Here is a 20,494-nt window from a genome sequence, read left to right as displayed (position 1 = left end):
GAAATGCAGCAATACCTGTGTTTCTCCAGCTCATTGTGCGACGATCTGAAAAGAAACAAAAGACATAAGTGAGTTTCAAATGATGATGTGAATGCTTTACCATATAACAGCATATTACATCCTGGACTGAAGTCAGTCAGTCACAAGGTAAAAAGTACCGTATTTTTCGGACTATAAGTTGCAGTTTTTTTCATAGTTTGGCTGGGGGTGGGACTTATACTCAGGAGCGACTTATGTATGAAATCATTAACACATTATGATATCATTTCACATGTTCTTTATGCTATAGTTATCTGAATAACTTAATAGCGTTCGCGTTCTGCCTTTGGCAATGTGTGTTCAATTGTATTATTGACTTTTTTATATCGAAATGCATGCTTTTAGTTTGTGGCGCTTTCACGCCCACATGGGGGCGCACTCGCACTTGTTTACGTGAAGAAGAGCGCTCACACGCCAGAAGAAGACCGACAGCTACGTAGCTCTGACTGAGTGGGCAAGTTAGCGAGAGAGAAACACGGCTGCGAACCTATGTTCATTGTTTATGCTTGTAAAATATCTCTACAGAGGCAACACCTGTGTGTATCATCTTTTCTGTTGTTGTTGTGTGTTTTCCACCCGCGATCGGACACTTAGAGCTAGTTGTGTGGTTGTTTGAACGATGCGCTAATGCTAGCGAACGCATGCTAACCGTTTGTGTCATGTCATTGCTGTAAAAGCACCTAATTATCATTTATTTACGTCGATGCGAACCTGTTTGGTATCGAGGACGAAATTGATTCAGCAAATTATACGGACGTCCAGCATCGTCATTTGGGAGTTTAGCCCGCTGAATAGCCAGGACTGAGCCGTAGCGTCCTGGTGAGGACAGTATAGTCGCATTTCGTTGTTCATGCACTGTACATTGTACACTTATTCAGCATGTTGTTCTCTATTGTATTTTTATATTAAATTGCCTTTCAAGATTACATGTCTGTTCTATGTGTTGGATTTTATCAAGTAAATTTCCCCCCAAAATGCGACTTATACTCCGGTGCGCCTTGTATATGTTTTTTTTCTCTTCGTTGGGCATTTTATGGCTGGTGCGACTCATACTCAGGTGCGACTTGTAGTCCGAAAAATACGGTACAGATGCTTCCATACAGATGTGCTGGTAACTTCTCGAGAATTGCTATGATTAAAAATATTACATGATGCTTCTTTAATATCTTTGTTATCTATAGAGAGGTAGAGTCATACAGTGGACATGTTTGCTTAGTGGTTTGATTTACAGCAGGCAAAAAGGGCAAACACAAAACTATCAGATACAGGTTTGTGAGTTGTGACCAAATCTGATACTCCGAAAGTAGCCATATCTAATGCCGATACCAATATTGAGTATCGGATTGGAACAACATTAGTGAAAAGGGCATCAAGTGGGAGTTTTACAAATGTTAGCTATATGATTCCCAAACGTCAGTACGGCACACTAAGAGCCAGAGATGACAACTATGTAATGAGTGCTAATCTCATTACATTCACTGGGTTTCTACAGGTATCAGCAAATCTCATTTTATGCCACTTTTAATGCCACTTTAAACTAATTTAATGTCCATGCCCAACTGTAGATTCACACACTTTTCAAATTGTAAGCGTTAAACAATTAATATTTTTGAAATACAATTTTAATGATTGATTTTATTTATTTTTAAAATACAAATGCAACTTAAATGCAACAAACAGCTTGATGCAACCTCTATTCCAGTGAGAACACAAGGCTCAGGAAGGCCATGCATGCAGGGAGGAGAGCTAGGACAGGAACACTAGCAGCCGATGTGTATTACCTTCAGCCCTAAAATTAGCAACAAGAGTAGCTACCGGTATATAAGTGCGATTCATGGGCTTAAGATAACGTAACTGTTATAGGAAGAAACTCACTCAGTTTGTCTTCCCAATCAGAGCTATTCAAGTGTTCTGGTGAAAATTCTTCTAGTTTTAATATCCCAATGTATATTGCAAACCTCCTAAAAGTCGCAATGTCAGTTTTTTCCAATATCGTTCAGCCCTAATTCATTTTGTATATTTTGAACATTTGATGGACAAAATGTGAGACTGGTGAAGACAAGAACAAAATCATAGATTTTTCTGGCATTACCAGCAGGCGTACTCAAATAAGTCATCATTGTTTTTGTGCAGGCAAACTAGAAGGCACCTGACATCTCTGCGTTGCCGCACAAACAAGTGTTCTTCTTGCTGACTGTACAGCAGTGTGGACAACAGGCCTAGACGCTGCAGAATTCCACAGCGGGTGGGCTATTCCGAGGCAGACCACACCTCTCCATTAAGACATGCAGACCCGGACCAGGGAGGGCACTACGGGGCCTCTTGTTGATGTGGCCGTCATGGATACCACAGCAATAAAAACAAAAACAGGGACAACAAAAGTGTGTAGTGGGAGGGGTGGGCGTGGGTGACAAGCATACAACAAGCCCTTTCAGATTTGTCGGCCGGTTTGAGGGCCCTCGTGCTGGCGAAGCAGCGGTTCCCACAGCTGTGTCATCGAGCGCGAGGCATCTATGTGGCAACATTCCAAGGGATGCAAGTGACAACATACAAAAAGTGGTGTCTGTTTAAAATCATTATCAAGTCCTATTTCTCACACAGCACATTAAACGTTAATATGCTTTAATACAAAAATTGCTTGCTTTTGCCATGTCATGTTTCTGTGATAGACATGGAGGGACAATATTGTTATGATTTCATTATAGGGGATAATAGCCTTTTTTACTCAGCTATCCCACAGTACTGGGCCGAGTAATAAAAATATCGTGTGAAAATATAAGTGGCTGCATTTAGATGAGCCAGTATTTGGGTTAAGGTCAATAATCTGATAATCTGAATATGAGAGCATACCGAACTGTACATTAGACCTGAACGATATTGGTAAAAAAAAAAAAATAAAAAAAAAAAAAACTATTGTTGCGATTTTTGGGGGGTTTGCGATATATTGCGATATTATATTGCAATATTAAAACTACAAGAATTTTCACCAGATAACTTGAATGGCTCTCTCTCTGTCTTTATTAAATGCTTAATTTAGTGAGTCCACTCAATTGACTCACGCTTTGACGCTCACGCTGCCGAGAACAGCCTCTCACTTGCACAATGAATGAATTGGCACAGCACACTTCAAACTGGGCTGCAAGTTTAACAATGATTAACATAATTGTGCCTTTGACTGTAGCGCTTATGTGGCTTCTTTGGTCAGATCAAAGCTACAAACATGTCAATCATCATTAATGTTTAGTACCAAACGCCAGCTGCACCGGTGACTAAGAAAACCAATTTGGTCGCACTGCTTAGCAGGAGCGAGGGTGAGGGGCTTTGGCGGTGTACGATCATGAAGCAGAAAAACATGAACATATTTTTAAAATTAAAAACCCGATCCTTTTTACCCGATTCCATCCTCTGAAAAATGGCGCGATCAACCCCATTTCCGATTACGTGATAAGATTGGGGACAGCGCTAATTTTTATAATGCAGTTTAATCCAGCCTTGCTGTATATAAAAGGGATCTAGGATCTGCACACTTGCTGCTTTTATGAAGTAATACAAACGTTTATATGTAAAAAAACAATAAAACAAAAACTATTGCACGTCCTGCGATGTAACTATTGCACATGTGCCAATTGCGATGGCAAAGTTCAAACAATATGTGCTAGCCTACTGTACAATACATGATCAGTTCCGACCAAACTTCCAGGCATGGACAATGACATCATGTACAGAGAACGTCATGATGTCAATCGAATAATTTCTGCGTTCTGCCGAACTGCTTCTTGTGACTTTTCGCTAATCTTCTTGTAAATCTTGCTATGCCAGTACTTTCTACCACCAATTGCAGACTCAATTTGCAAGTCTTTCGCTACACCAATTAAGTAATGAGTTCTCTCCTCACCCCAAAAGGGTTCCACTAGTTATTATGCAGCAACAACTATTTCTTGTGTTCAAATGACAGGGATTCGTCTCAAGTCTCGATCGATATCTCGACATGGCCAGATATTTGTGACAATAGCTTTCAGCAAAAAAATTGTGGAAGTGAGTCACATATATTATTATATTATAAATTATTATAGTATGGTCTTGGTTTTTTCCTTTTCCTTCACACAGAGGCGTCTTCGATCACACACCTCACTTTTTATTTGGCTGTCGATGCAGAAGTAACATTTCAGCTTTTACGGGAAGTTCCAACAAGACATTGAAGTCTACAGCCACCAAAGGACAGGAGGCCCCTACCACTAGGCCACAGACTATTTGGCAGCAGTGTGCACCGAGAGCTCGAACACAAAATACCCTATTTTTCGTAAATCCTATTTTTTTGTCTTCTTTTTTTCAAGTCAGGTTTAGGTTTGTGCCTATTTTTTTCTTTCAACAAATATCCCTTTTAAGTTTCTTTGCAATTTTTGTTATAATCCTCTTATGTAGCATGTTTACAACTCAGGGGATCCAAGGGAGAGCAAAAAAAGGTCTAGTGCAAGGGGCTCAGTGGGCTGGTGTTTGTCACAAGTGTGTAGGTGTCCGTTTCAGCCACCACACCCACCAAACGCTTTGCCATGCACACCCCTCACTCCCTCACATACATAATTGTGTTATGCTGTCAGACAGTACCAGAGGAATGTGGCAGAGCAAAGATTGTAGGATAAAGCTTGTGGGTTCAAAGTGTATGGCCTGAAAATCAATCTGTCCATCATATAACAAAAATAGTTTTATTTTTTGTGTTTAATAATTAGTCATACAGTGGTACCTCTATTTATGAAATTAAATGGTTCAGGAAGTAGTTTCGTAACTTTAAAATTCTGTAAGTAGAGACGCGTTTTTCATGTCAATGCCCTAATCTGTTCCAAGCCCCCCAAAATTGAGAAATAAATGTTTTAAAATGCATCAGAACGGGAAACAAATACATGTTACAATTAGATTGCACAATAAACATAAAAGACGAGCTGTGCATAATGTAAAAAACAAGAATAAAGAATAAAGTTAATACACTCATGTAAAGCTGTCAGAACACGAGGGCGAATGAAGAGGACGCTGGGATACACACATACACATACAGTAGGGGTCCCTCTTAGCCAATTGGATGCCAGGAATGCTAAAAAATAGCCAGTGGCCGAGCAGCTATAAGTATGTTACGTTCAGTAAACTCTGGGAGCTGCGAGTACCAGCCATACTATTTTTTTATTTGCCTTTCGTATACTGAAATTTATTTCGTAACAAGAAGCAATATTTTCCCATTGAGGCGTGTCATAACATTAAAATTCTGTATGTAGAGACTTTAGTAAGTAAAGGTACCATTGCACTTATAAATACGTAATGGCACTACTATCTGGCAATCCATTTAATATTCGGCTTGTCTTTAGGATTATGAGGGGGAAGAAACTGGAATATCCAATGAAACTCATGCAAGCAGAGTCAATATGCAAATTCATTAAAGGAACAACTGAGCTGTGATCATCCTGCCATCCACTTTCTATATTCCTTATCCCTAGCATATCCCAGCTGGACTTTAGCCAAGTTGCAGGATACATCCTAGACTGGTCACAGGCCAATTGCAGGGCACATAGACAAACAACCATTCAATCTTGCATTCTAATCTCCAATGTACCTGGAGAAAAACCTTGCAAACACAACCCATTCGGACGCTCAACATCAGACTTGTGGAGCAGAAGTGCTTACTACTAGTGCATTGTCCGTCCATCTCCGTTTGTCCATGCATCCATCTGTCCATCCATCATCCATGCTTTATATCATTTACCTTGAGTAGGGTCACAAGTATACTTGGGAGCATGCAGACAAGAATAGAAAATAATCCATTCAAACTCACCTTTACATTTAGTGACAATTTAGACAGCTTCAATTAACATTACATGTATATTTTGGTGAATTTGGGAGGAAACTTGAGTACCTGGAGAAAACCCAGTGCAATAGCATACCGCACGAATGCTATTTTTAGACTGTGATGTTGCATCGCAAAGCGGAAGTGGGACATTATAGACACACCCTTGCATATAAATCATTATATTTCTGCTAGTTTTTTCCAGTAATCTTTCAAAAATGAACATGCCGATCAAACACTACTACTATGGAACTTGTAGAAACAACTCTAGACATTACGACCTTCCACATATGAAAGATGTTTTCTTCATACGTTTCCCGAAACCAAACACTCAAAGGAAAAAATGTGAACAATGGATCAGCTTGTGCGGACGTGCGAAAGACCAGTTTAACGCCAGCAAGGTGAAGTCATTCACCTTTATATGCAGTAAAAATTTTGTTGGGGGTCATGGTCCTACAAATGACAATCCCGAACCATTGCCTGCCACAGCGTCCCCCGAAGAGGTAAGTCATTTTGATATTTTTTATTTATTTTTTAGCGTGGCGTTTTGCCGTGCTGCTTCTGTCTGACAATGAATAACCTGAAAAAAATTTAAGTGGTATCTGATTGCCACCGTTGTTACCTTTTCTGTTTTAAAGAAACAACTTTAATAAGGGGGAAGTGTAAATAAATTAATAGAATTAAGATTTGTTATTAATGAAAAAATTTAAAGTGTTTGTTCGCCGTCACTGCGTAGCATTTGCAATTGCTACACAAAACTAACGATATAAATTATCCCCAAGAACGGTCAGAGACGTAATACAACCAGAGGATATAATATATAAGAAAGACAGGGCATATGGGGGTAAAGGATAGCTTGTTGAAACAGGAGAAGGTCAGTGGCGTAAGGAAAAAGGTGTGGATCAGCTCGGCTCTTTTTCAGCCCTGGAGACTCAAGTCATCTCTTAAACAGAACATTTTTATGTTGTTCCATATCTTTACCAGTAAATTTGGCACCAGGGACATCATTTTCGGACAGAATTGGTAGGCTTAGGTAAACATCTCCATCGTACACTATTTCCATTCATTTACTACTGGGGAAAAACTGTAGCGTGTCCTCCCTTAGCAACAGTTGCTAACGTAATGAATATTAATGAGCGGAAGTGACGTGTAGCGTGCGGTACGCCATTGAACAGCATTACTCACTCGACTCGAGAAAATTGAGTAATACAGAAAGTGACGACATTATGTCTGTTCATTTATCAGTCATACAACAACCCCAAATTTGCCAATATTTCAGAAATTCTGTCAGAAGAAAGTAATGTCAAAGTAACATTATGAGCACAAGATGGCATGAGAATATTGTTAAGAGTGGGAACCTCTTGGTACCTCACGATACGATACGATTTGCGATACAAATCTCACGATAACGATGATCTGACGATATAGCGATACAACGATTATCGATACATTGGTCAGGAAATCATTCTAGGATATTCTGCAAAAAACTAATAAACAGAAAAACAAGCTTCTGCTGTGAATTGGAAGGGCCATCCCTCCCACCTCAAAACGGATTGAACGTCTATGGCCGTCAGTGGCAGCCAATGCCAATGCCAGGCAATGAGTAATTTTGGGCCATTTAAGGTCATTTACATGTTGATTTTCAGGTACTTCCTGTTGATTTTGGGGTATTTTATCGGTCACTTGCTGTTTATTTTGCGTTACAAAACAGGATCGGGCAGACCAGAAGTCACTCGTGTAAAAATACGGTGGATCCGGTCGATTTCCAAACTAATATGCAATCGTAACCCACTTTTTGAGTCCATCAGATCTCTTGAGTGGTAGTTCGGGGCACAGTTGACTTGTCTTTGTTGATTTACTGCTGTCTTCTCTGCTTCAATAATAACCAACACGGCCCCGTGTTCACTACAAAACCCTCCTACCACAACAAAACAAGTAGGAACTAATATTCACATAGGAACTAAAGTTATACAACATAAAATACACAATATAAATGAATACTACATCACATTTGTAAAATATAAACACATAATAAAATAAATATTAGCCCATTTAAATAAAATAAATTGAAATGAATTAAAAAGCCTATAATTAAATAATAAGAATAATACACATATCCTGCTTACACAATTAAATTTATTAATTTCTGTATGGAGCTTTAACTTGAGAAAATCCACCAATAAAGCTTTTGAAAACCGTTTATAAGAAGAAAAAAATGATTCACTGAGGCATTTCATTTGTAAAATACATGTTAAAATCTTTGTCATTGGGATTGCTTCTCTCTTTAGCACAGGACTTCTTTTTTCTTCTTTCTTTCAGAATGAAAGCTGACCAATACGCGGGGTCTGAAAGGCAAATTGTTGTTGGATTATCTTTAAATACCCGCTACTTTTTGAGCAGAATTCTAGCTTTGTATTGCCTAATGTTCCTATTGTTGAAAGCACAAAGGTAAGGTGTAATAAACAACTAGCACATTTATATTTTGCATTTTGTTTTCTTACTGTACCGAAAATGAACCGATCCGTGACCTCAAAACCGAGGTACGTACCGAACCGAGATTTTTGTGTACCGTTACACCCCTAATCACGATGTATCACCATTTCGATATTTTGTCACACCCCTAAATATTGTTGTGGTGAAACATTCAGTCAGAATCAATCTTGATTTCTTATCTTTTTATAGGCAACAAGTGCACAAAAAAGCACTCCGCCAAGACCCACCCCTGCAACAAGTGCACAAGGGATGGGTGAAAAAGTAACACTTATCCCCATGTACTCTACTTGAATATATTGCACGTACAGTAGATTGCACATAGAGTGGACAACCACAAGAAGGAGAGGTGGAGAAGTGATAAACGACTGTAGGTCGTTTGCGTGCGTATGCTTGTGTCTGCATGTATGTGAAGGGGAGCTGCAGAGAGCCTGGAGTTGACAGTGTACGCGTGGCAGTGTTTATTAGAAACCAAAACAGAGAGCCCAGCCCAGCCAAGCCCCAGGCAGCAGAGGGATGGCAGTGTGCAGGAAAACAGCGACTCCCCCTCCCTCACCCGGCCTGCAGCACTCACACCCAACATGCAAAGAAGAAAAACACAGAAGAAGAGGAGCACGTAGATGTACCTATTGTTCGGACTTTTTCTGTTTATCGGCGAGCTTTTCGTCTTCTTCCTGGAGAAGTCGCTACTGAAGGGCAAAACCGAGGCATAGCCGTGCTCTGCCTCTGTGGACAGAAACAAAAACAAACGTGCATTTTTGCTAAAGTGGCTGCAAAGGAATATAGTAAATACGTGAGCTATCAATGAGTCGTGTTGTCTTGCTGAAAATCCTACTAATGTCTGTCATTATTGCATCAGTAATGATGTTATTAACTTGAGGTTGCCGTTGTTTACCCATTTCTCCTCCAAAATAAAGCACTCCACCAAGACCCAGCACTAGTTAAAGCAAGCATTAATAAAAACGGTTTAAATTTTCCCTTACACATTTCTAAAATAATAATAATACAATGAAATAAATAACCAAATATATCGAGTCCGTTTGGACATCGTTTGCATCACGTACTCACATTGTCTACACAGTGACATCATACCTGCACCACCAAAATGCCACCTGAAAATTGTGTTTTTGTGTCAAGTATAACCGCAAAACAAGTCAGCATTTCGGTCATTTTGGAGTTAAAACGTTAAAAACCGCTGTCATCGTGTAAATTTAGCTTTAAATACCTCTGTCTCTTCTTTCCAAGTACTCTGCAGCCTCCAGCAGAATTAGAAGCGAATTAAGTTCCATCTTGTTTTGTCTTTTAAAAAAAAATATATAGAGATATAAACAAATTTACATCAGGCGTTGGAATGGAAATGTAATTTCTTTTTAAAAATGTTTAAGTCCGGTGTGTGTACGACAGTATAATCAGTTCCGAGTCTTGGCGACTCCAAACTACAGTAGCAACAACCTACCGCACCTACTAAAACACAGTAAAATGAATGATGTCATTCTTGTCCTATTGGGAAAGCGCAAAGGCGGGCTTTTAGTGTAGATTTCAACCAATAAGCAGGAGGGAAGTCTTAGCGTGGAATTTGATTGGCCTGACACCACTTAAAGTAATCCGGGACATACCCTAGCAACAGCCCTCCTTCTTCCACATGGTTGGTGTGACGTATCCACGAACGGCATGTAATTGGTTAGAAGCTATTGTGGGCGTTTTCACAGGGCTGAACTGGCCACTGTTGTTTTGGATACCAAACTTCTCAGGAGAAGACGTTTGACTTTAGACCGGAAGTAAACCACAAACCGTAAAAAGTTAAGAAAGCGACCTGCTATTGTATTTTTAAATATTACAACGTTACAGTGTGTAGGTTAATAATACCTCCCCTCATATATTGAATAGTTTTTTGTGTTTGGACACTTGAAATGATAGTTTAGTGTTGAAGAGTGCTGTAGGCTGCATTTATGCATGCATTGTTCAGATATGTCTATCGTTGTGTCTTTCCCTCCTGATCCTGCATGGTGCTGTTTAATTGACTGCTTTTTTATTATTATTATTTTTTTTTTTTATGATTGCCTTAAACTTATCCACAAAGAAAGCTTTTTTAAATTTATAAATGACTTCACATTGACCATTGCATTTCATTTTCAAACGCCTGGCTGGATGAAGTCACAAAATATTAATAAGTTCATGAGCCACTGTAGCTGAAGTCCATGTTTTGTAATTGTTGGAATGAAGCCAACTTAACTGTGTTATAAATTATAAACATACAGATAAATGGTGGCAGTGCACACAAGGGACACGATTGCCTCAGAGTATTAGGAGAGTATGAACATTTCATCAGAAGAGTGTTAAAATGTGTGTTGTTCTGGCTGGCAGATTTTGCGGTGATTCACATTGTTGTACATTCTGAGAAAATCCCAAAGGTGTTTAATGTAAAGTTCTAAAGAAACAGCACATTAACAAACATTTTGAGCTGTAGCTTTAGGCTGTTTTTTTGCACACTATTTGGCAAAGGCGGCAAGGCTTCTTTCAAAGTCCTAATTGTTGTCTTGGATAACTTAAATGGTTGCATGAGATGTGTGCAAATGTTAAACGTGTCACTTAAACATGGTTCTGACATGTTTAGTCCACCATTTGTTTACCCTCTACTCAATGTACAGAATTTGACAAGGTCACGTTATGCAAGTATGCAGCTCCTTACCTCTACATGGCAATATACTGTCGCGCTAGATTTATTATCATATTAGTTATTATGCCCTTTCAGCAGACTATCACCAAGTAATTCTTTATCAATGTTTTCCCTATTTCTGAGAATGTCTGTAAGGGAGCAATTCTCCACTTCATCGTTATAACACAGGCTAGTTTGATAACTGCCCCCACGCTGAGGTTTTTTGCCCATGGCATGACCAGTAAGGCCGGGAAAAAATCTTAAGTAATTTTCAAACAACCCTACTAAAGTTGGACTATTATGATCAGAGGCAGTCCTAGCTTGAAGGAGGTGATGTGCGAAAACCCCTACACCCCTTTGGTGCCCCCTCCTACCACAACAACCAACAAATCACTAATGAAAACACACTGGAGTTAACAAAATATGATAAATTAAATACAAATAAGAGTACAGCAACAGAAAAGATTAAAACTTGCAATAAGTGCGTTATCTCCTGTGGCAGAAGAGACTCCAATGTGTTTGATGAGCACTTCAGTCATTGCATACAAATGCGACAGTTTTGAGAATGAAAATTAACTTGTTGTATGTTATCAGTTCAATTATCTCTACATAAATATTCAACATACAGGAAGACGTAAACATTTCACCCCCCTACCTCTCTGCCATCACTGTAAATAGTATCATTTCTTTATAAAAAAAAAAATATATATTATAAGTACACCTCTGCATAACATTGTTTTGTTTTTAATATTAAAGAAAAAAAGTAATATAGATAAACTTACAATAAGGTACAACTTTATTAACATTGTTTTGTTTGTAACAGAAAAAAGACTTAAAGCGCATCACTTTGCCTGAGTTTAATAAAAAATAAAATAAAAATCACATTCAAACTGTAAAAATGCACTCAAGGTACATTTTTTGATACGTAAATAATACATTCAATTTGAATAAATTATAATAAATTCAAATTGATTAGCAACATTAACTCATGAGGACAATATGCCAAACAATTTGACCGAAAAAACAAAATCGACAGTGCCATTGGACAAAGGGGCAGTTTTTATTCTTGATGCAGGTAGTATCAGCTCCTTTGCTATGTTGTGGGGTTATTTTAGACTGAGCAACTTGGTATGCCACCTAATATGATGCTAACAATGCTCAATGGTTTACTGATGTAACAATTACAAAGCGGGACGATTGTTTGCAATATTCGTTTTCGCTGAAAAAAAATCAAGCTGCTTATAAATGTCTTTAAGTGACGTCTTAATTTTTATTTTTATTTTATTCATTTAATAAGGACAGTGCACACTGATGAACATCTAAAAGATGTAAATATGCCAGATTATAGCAACAACAACAAAAATGCTAATTTACATCCGCAGTCACTAGGCAGGGAACACATAGACGCAAAAAGACAAAGAACAAAAGATTACAATAAAACAGTACAGTACAATAGATTACTAACGACTTAAAAGTCAGTGACTGCAGGACTGGTTTACTTTCAACCACTGCTTGAGCTGAGTTTTAAAGGTTCATATCGTGGGACACTCCTTGATGCCGAGCGGTAAACTGTTCCAGATTTTACTGGCCTTTACAGAAAGAGAATTGTGACCGAAGGCTGTTTTTCTGATTGGGACCTCACAGTCCCTTCTAGAGGAGGCCCTGGTCCTGAGACCACTACGAGCCTTTTTAAAAGAAAAAAAAAAAAAAGTCCAACATGGGAGGTGGGGCGAATCCATGCAGCACCTTGTACATTAGACAAGTCGTTTTAAAAATGTTCAAATTCTCAAAGCTCAATAAATAGTACTTTTTTAAAATGTTACAAACATGGAATGACATTGGTTTTCTGGCTAAGACCTTTAACGGTTTCTTGTAGAGTGATTCTATGTTACTGCATGTATTTACACCCGCCAGTTGCCAACAAGTGATGCAATATTCAATGCGTGATAAAATCCTTGAGTGTAGGAACATTCTAGCAGCCCCAAGTGTTATAAAAGATCTTATTTGTTTAAAATTGTTCAGGTTGAATTTCACAGTATTACATATTCTTTTAATATGGCTTTTAAAAGACTGTGGAATCGAGTGTCACTCCAAGGTACTTGAATTCAGAGACAATTTGTAGTTCGTGTCCTCCCGAAAATATACCTGAGTGTTTGATGTCTGAAAGTTTCTTTGCAAACATCATACAAACAGTTTTAGTTGTGATTAGTAGAATGCAAGATTTGTTGAGCCAATCATTTATAGGAACCAAAGCTAACGTGAGAGCAGAAGCTGCGTCTTGATTTTTTGCTCTAGTGAAAATGACGACGTCAACAGCGTACATTTGAAATTCAACATTAACACATGAATTTGGCAAGTAATTGATATACACAGAAAATAACAGTGGGCCAAGTATTGACCCCTGAGGCAGGCCAACAGGGACATCTAAAAATGTTGATTTGACACTCTTAATGGAGACACTGTTTCCTGAATTCTAAATAAGATTTTATCCACTGAATTGCATCCAATGAAAATATTAAAATTGATTAATCTGGACAGAACAATTTCCTGATTTACAGTGTCAAATGCTTTTCTCAGACCAAGAAATACCACAACAACGCATGGTTTGGTGTCCAACATGCGTTTGATCTTTTCTATAAAATGACGGTTTGCAAACTGTGGAATGATTTTCCCGGAAACCAAATTGCATTGGATGCAAAAGAGACCTATCTTTATTTAGAAGTTTATTTATAATTTTTGCTACCCATTTCTCAGCGACTTTAATTGATTTGGCTTCCTGCTGTCAGATGCAAATATTTTTAGACACAGTAAACAGACTGGTCTTTCCTTGCCTCCAACTGTACTGTCAAATCTAAAAGCCAATCGCTACATACGCTTGGTCATATTTCCTCATCTTAGCTCTTCATATCGCCAGTGATCTGTGTTGTATGGTCTTGTTTGTTTCAAAATTTCTGTGCACACTCTGAAAATGAGAGCGCCACTGCCACCCACTGAGTGGATGTGCAATTACACCATATTATAGTATGGCAAAAAAGAATGTTCCCCGAAGTCACACGCGCCAGGCATCGCTCTGGGCCCCCTTGGGGGGGGGGGGGGGGGGGGGGGGCTGCACTATTTGAGAAGTAATGTGTTAAACTTTCAGTGGACCTATGCACTACAATGGACATTTTTATAAGAATACTACTTTACTTACTTTCATTCTATGTCATTTAATTTTGTTTACTGTCAAGCAGTAACAGGATGCTTTGTCCTGCTTTGCTTTGCTTTCTCTCTCCCCCCAGAAATCCAAGATGTTCCTACCTGAAATACAGTCTGTTCCCGCCTCAAGTGCCATGTGACCGCTATAATTTGAAAACCAAAGGGTAAGCAGAGCTGCAATGAGATCTTTTATTTTGCTAAGCAATCGTTATTTGATTGCTAAGGCATTTTCTTAAATGAGGCCTGTCGCGTATTTTTCAGTCATATAGTATCATTCAAATAACTATAACAAGTCATACGTGACTTAACATCTTAACGACTAACAAGTTACTACAACCTGGAGCTTGAACCAGTCTTGAGAGCTGAGCAAATATTCTGAGACGTCCGCTCAGTAAGCATCTAATTTTAACTGAACATGTTGGTTTTTTTTGTGTGTCATGCCCAGAAAGGAAAGGTTTAATAATGGGATTTTTTAAAAATTAATTTAAAATTAATGTAGTGACAATCTTTGTCCTGCCCACACTGTATAACCTTCAGCAACAATTTAAAGTCTATGACGAGTGACTACAACATTTATAAACGTATAAGAACACAATGTACGTACACAGGAAATGTTTCTGCGGTGAGTAACATGATTTTCATTTTCTTGACCCCCTTAACCCCCAACCTCCCCCCCTTTTTTTTCATTAGATTATAGATACACCAGCATTAAGATGAAAATACATTTAAAGGAAAGATAAGTCAATATCCTGTTTGTGAGACAACATTATACATTACACTTTATATTTGGCAGATCATCAAAACTAGGGGTGAGAACGTCTCCTCTCATCCCGTCTTTCCAGTTCATTTTGATTTTGCTGCTCGTTTTGTGAAATATTGACAGTGCTGTCATGCTAATGAAATTTCCTCTCGGGTTCAAATTGAAAGGGTTGAACAGATGACATGTTTTATGTCGCTAGAGCCGTACTCTGGAAGCAAGGCAGAGTAACCATGTGATGTCACCGCCCTGCGACGTCAACAACAATGGCGACCAACTAGTTAAACTAATCATAGAAATTGAATAAAAACGAAAACATCAAGAGAGGTTTCAATATCAAAATATTTTATCTCATACTAACGTTTATCTTTTAAGAACTACAAGTCTTTCCATCCGTGGATCCCTTTAAACTGCTTCAGCATTTTATTGATTATTCAGCCCAATCGTTTTCCAACCAAGTTAAGGAGGATTTCATTTATTATTTTTTTTTTTTTGCTCAAATACGCCCCGAATATTGTTCTCTGGTTCAACTCAGCCAAACACTACAGCAGCAGAGAGTCATATGCATACAGTATGTATTCGTAGACATGCTGTATGCCAAACTCATTGCTCTTTAAGCTGTCAAACCAGATGATTTGTTTGGCCTGCATTTCAAGCGGTATTCCAGCCGTAATTATAGACAAGTTATGCAACGTACAACCCTCCTCTTATCTGTGTCGCACATATGCAGTGACGTTGGCGCTGTGTGTTTTGAACTCTGTTCATGCCTTGCTCGTCTAAGATTGTGGGAGGCCAGTTTTATAGTGTCACGTAAGGCGGCGTCATCCCAGGTTTTGCACTCACTTAACCTCAGTGTAATCGAGCCTATGTCAGCAAGTAAAGCTGAAGTTGACCCTGCATTGATTGTTCATGTAAGCAAGTAGCCAACTTGTTTGAGTTAAAAAAAAGTAACTTTTTTTCTGCCAACCACTCCTTTTTATGTTCTCCTTTTTTGTGTAGTTAAAACAGTATTTATTCTTATGAAGCTGTGCAGCAAATTCTGAAATGAGTTGGAGACAATTACCTAAGGTCCCTGGGGAAGCAATGCCCCCCAAGTGTGTTATTATTCTCACCAAAAGCTGATCGGGCAGAAATGATAGGAGATTACGAGAGACCTTAAATTTGTTTTATCAGAACAACATTTTGCAAACTTCCATTTAATTTATCGGCATTTTTTTACTATAAGCCATTACTCACACCACATTAAGCAAATGCTGTTTTATGTGAAATTTAGTGGGTGCGGTTTATTGTCTGAAAATCAATCAAAATCAAATCAACATATGGCGGAAAACACTCAGGTGACTTGCTCTGAGACCCACAATTTGGCCAACTTTCAAAATTGTCAGATATGCATGTGTGATACATCATTGGAAAGCTTAAAATCTCAATTTTCTGGGGGAAGAAAAATGTTGAACCGGAGGGCATTTTATAAAAAACTATCTGGAGGTGGGAGCACGCGAGAGCAAAATTAAAGACGCCATGACTTTAACGAGATATTATCGCATACTTACCTTGTTTCGATCCAAAAACTCCATGTAGCATTTTCTTTTATATATATTTACCCTTTTAAAGGTTGTGGGTTTTTTTTGGTTTTTTTTCCATTTTTTTCTTTGGATTGATTATTTATCATCTAACATATCGGAGAAATTGCGACAGTAACAAAAAAAAAAAAAAAATACAATTAAGCGATAGTTATGAGGTAGATATCCGTGACTTTTCTACAGACCCCATTTTTTTCATTGTGACGTAGTTTGTTTAAAAGTTTAAAATATGCGAGTGAATAATTTTTTAAAGTCGTTTTTTTTTTAAACTAAATATTACACACCAATTAATGATTCTAAGCTAAAAATGACAGACATTTTGAATAATGAGTATAATTAATTACCTTCGTTTTAGGGCTGGGTTCAAACAAAAGCGGTTGCTCGACGTCTGAAAACGGGGGTTTCCAGGGTAAAACCGACAAATTAAAAATAGTTTGGGGACTTAATGCGCCATGAATCTGCTATGGCAGCATATAGACATATTGCTCTATCAAACACAGCAGTTTTTTTTGGCTTCAAATACAGCAGTTTATTTCAAGTAGGGGTGCAAGAGCAGGAACCGCTTTTTCAGTCTTGTCTGTGTTTTCCGCCATATCTAGATATCCCTATTGGCCTGCCTCAGGGGTCAATACTTGGCCCACAATTATTTTCTTCAGTATATTAACAAACTGCCAAATTTGTGTGTAAATGCTGAATTTCAATTGTACACTGATGATGCCGTTATCTTCACTAGTGCAAAAAATAATCAAGACACAGCTTCTGCACTGGCATTAGTGATGGTTCCTATAAATTAATGGCTTTAACAAATCTTGCCTACTACTAAAAACAACTAAAACTGTTTGTATGATGTTCACGAAGCGACCTTTGGACATCAAACATTCAGGTGAATTTTTGGGAGGACAGGAACAACAAATTATCTCTGAAGTCAAGTACCGTATTTTTCGGACTATAAGTTGCAGTTTTTTTCATTTTTTTGGCTGGGGGGTGCGACTTATACTCTGGAGCGACTTATGTGTGAAATTATTAACACATCATTATATCATTTCACGTGGTGTTTTAGAGTGACACTGATGGTTTGGTGAACTTGTTAGCAGGTTCTTTATGCTATAGTTATCTGAATAACTGTTAATAGCTATGTTACGTTAACATGCCGGCCACGTACGCATTTCGTTGTTCATGCATCATGTAACATTATCATACTGTACACTTATTCAGCATGTTTTTCTTTATTGTATTTTTATTTTAAATTGTCTTTCAAGATGACATATCTGTTGTTAAAGGTGCGTGAGCAAGTGGGGGATCCCAAAGCAGTCAGCCGGTTGTGATGAATAATATTTTATTGGTGAACACAAGATACAGGTTGATGACGTGAGAGCCAAGGCAGAAGGTGGGTGACGTTAGGCTTGGTGTAGTTTAGCCGGGAGGCGAAGAGGAGGCTCGGAAAGAGGCAGGCGTGGAATCTGACAATCGGCGCGTATAAGACAGGTCCTGGGGCAAGAGCAAAAATAGTCAAAAACCAGTAATCAAAACGATGAGTCAAAATGGTGAGATGCAACTGATGGAGGTAACCAGACGAGTTGATCGGGCGACTAGGTGATGGTGTCCACTGGCTTTTAAAGATAGCTGATTGTTATTGCCCGCACCTGTGGCCACTCCACCCATCAGACGTCCCCACCTGTAATCAGATAAAAACAAGTGCACCTACCTGAGGTGGGTCAGCTCTCAGGAGGGAGGGGTGGAGGCCCTCACATCTGTTCTATGTGTTGTATGTTATGTTGGATTTTGTCAAGTCAATTTCCCCAAAAAATGCGACTTATACTCCGGTGCAACTTACATGTTTTTTTTCCCTCTTCATTGCGCATTTATGGGCTGGTGTGACTTATACTCAGGTGCGACTTATAGTCCGAAAAATGTACCTTGGAGTGACACATGATTGCTCACACATTAATACAATATATAATGCAGTGAAATTCAACCAGAACAACTTTAAACAAATACCTTTCATAACACTTGGGGCTGCTAAAAAGTTGATGCGTTCAATGATTTTATCACACATTGTATATTGCATTACATGTTGGCAATGTCAGGTGAAAAAACATGCAGTAACATAGAAACGCTCTTTTAAAAAATTGTTAAATGTTTTTGTCAGAAAACCAATGTCATTCCATTTTTGTAATATTTTTTTAAAAAGTACAATTTATTGAGCCTAGAGAATTTTAAAAAACCCGAAATGGCTTATCTGATGTACAAAGTATTACATGGTACAGGGGGTCCTTCTGAACTACGTTGATCATCCTTCAACAAAGATAGAGAAATGAAATTTCTTTTGTATAAATGCAGATTCAATATGTATCCTGTTTATAGGCTTATGGTCTTAAAATATTTGTTTGATGTAAATGCCTGTGACAGTGTGGAAAGGGTATTTTATTTTATTTTTATTTATTGTTTTTTTTTTGTATTTTGTTTTATTTCATTTGTATTTTTACTTTGTTGCTGGGCGCGGGAGGGTGGGGGGGTTGGGGAGAAGTGTCTTATAGGGATTGTCCTGTAATCCTTTCAAATCTGAATAAAAATTGAAAAAATTAATTGAAACACACACACAAAAAAAGTATTAGTTGGATTTGGGGTTAAACCCTAACCCCCAAACTGCGGATGTAAATTAGCATTTTTGCTATGATCTGGCATATTCAGGTAATTATTAAAGTCCTTTATTTCTTTTCACTGATGCGTTCACTGATGTCCCATGTGTTTATAGTGTAAAATATGGTTGGTTTACTTCACTAAGCCTGTTGTTTTGTCTGAAAGTTTCACCAAAAGCCAAAAAAAAAAAAACATTTCAATCTGTCAGTCCTTTTAATACTTGCAGAGCTTAGCTTTTGAATGCTGTAATTCTGTCTGACTTTAGAGGCATACATATTTATTCCTTCAGGTTTTTTCTTATTCGTGTGTAGAAAAACCCCAACTCCTAGACTACCATCTGATTTGAATATTATCTAGTGATGTTCTAGAAAGTTAGGAAAAATGTATTCATGTGAGTTAAGTTGCCAAATCCCCGGGCACAATATTTCCTAAGTGAGCTGTAGAACCCAATTTTAAAGCCATGGCCTAATCAAACATACTGATCTCACATACCAAAAGTATAACGTGAACCTGCGATATTGTAATGGGTGCTATATTTCTGTTTTAACCTGATTTTAGTATTGTTTTTTCCCCCCCAAAAATGCATCTTGTGATTTTTTTAGGTGATCAAATGATCAAAACAATCGTAATTGGGGATTTTTTTTCTAGAGCAGAAATCCAAGCAATGTTTTGCATCATTTGAAAAATCCCTCCCACTGCAATGTTCCTATTATTAGCCTCCATCTTACATCTTATCGTACTCTGATTGTAGGGGCTCAGGCATTGCAATGCTTCTTTCTTGGCTGCAAAAAGACTGCGCCCTCCCTAACCAACCGTCTGTTCTCCACCTTCCTCCGTGCTCATCTTTATCCCTGAACCAGTTGGTCCACCTTTCCTGCGATTGCCGACCACTCGAACCTGTACCCAGAGTCTGCTGGGATATGCATGACATGCCCTCTTGACATTAAAAGTCACTAAATCCAGACCTGTGCTAATCATTTGAGAAAATGAAATGTTAAAATTCCATTGGGATTTAATTAGGAAAATGCTCGTACATCTCCAAACTTATGCTGTACTGCGTCTTGGCATGTTTGCATGGACTCTCTTCCTCTAGTCTTAAAAGTAACATCACATAAACTGGTGTAGTTTACTACTTGGCATCACTTTAGTTCTAGTTTCAGTGTGATGCAATCCGCCACACAGTTTTCTCAGGCGACACGAACAGTAATTAGTCATTGAGCCTATCATGTCCCAGAGCATTTTCTTAAGCATCCAGTGTCTCATACATAGTCATATGCTAAAGAAGTACTACAGATGTAACTGTC

The 20,494-nt window shown here is 38.3% G+C and overlaps 2 protein-coding genes across 2 annotated transcripts in view; one reads left to right on the top strand and one right to left on the bottom strand.

Moving 5' to 3' along the window:
• mxd4 (MAX dimerization protein 4) overlaps window positions 1–9,810 on the bottom strand; it is a 62,639-nt gene extending 52,829 nt beyond the window's left edge. Inside the window, exons 1-3 of the mRNA XM_057844416.1 lie at window positions 9,585–9,810; window positions 8,986–9,085; window positions 16–45 (exon numbers count right to left, since the gene is read on the bottom strand). Of these exons, the coding sequence (XP_057700399.1) occupies window positions 16–45; window positions 8,986–9,085; window positions 9,585–9,648 (194 nt within the window). The 5' untranslated portion in view covers window positions 9,649–9,810. The remainder of the gene's footprint in view (window positions 1–15; window positions 46–8,985; window positions 9,086–9,584) is intronic.
• Window positions 9,811–10,075: 265 nt separating this feature from the next.
• The window catches only part of LOC130920886 (WW domain-binding protein 1-like), a 61,779-nt gene continuing 51,360 nt past the window's right edge, over window positions 10,076–20,494 (top strand). The window contains exons 1-2 of the mRNA XM_057844414.1: window positions 10,076–10,158; window positions 14,297–14,377. The gene's annotated coding sequence lies outside the window, so the exon portion shown is untranslated. The remainder of the gene's footprint in view (window positions 10,159–14,296; window positions 14,378–20,494) is intronic.

Source organism: Corythoichthys intestinalis, chromosome 8, assembly GCF_030265065.1.
Source record: "Corythoichthys intestinalis isolate RoL2023-P3 chromosome 8, ASM3026506v1, whole genome shotgun sequence".
NCBI lineage: Eukaryota > Metazoa > Chordata > Actinopteri > Syngnathiformes > Syngnathidae > Corythoichthys > Corythoichthys intestinalis.
This window is presented reverse-complemented; position numbering and strand designations above follow the sequence as displayed.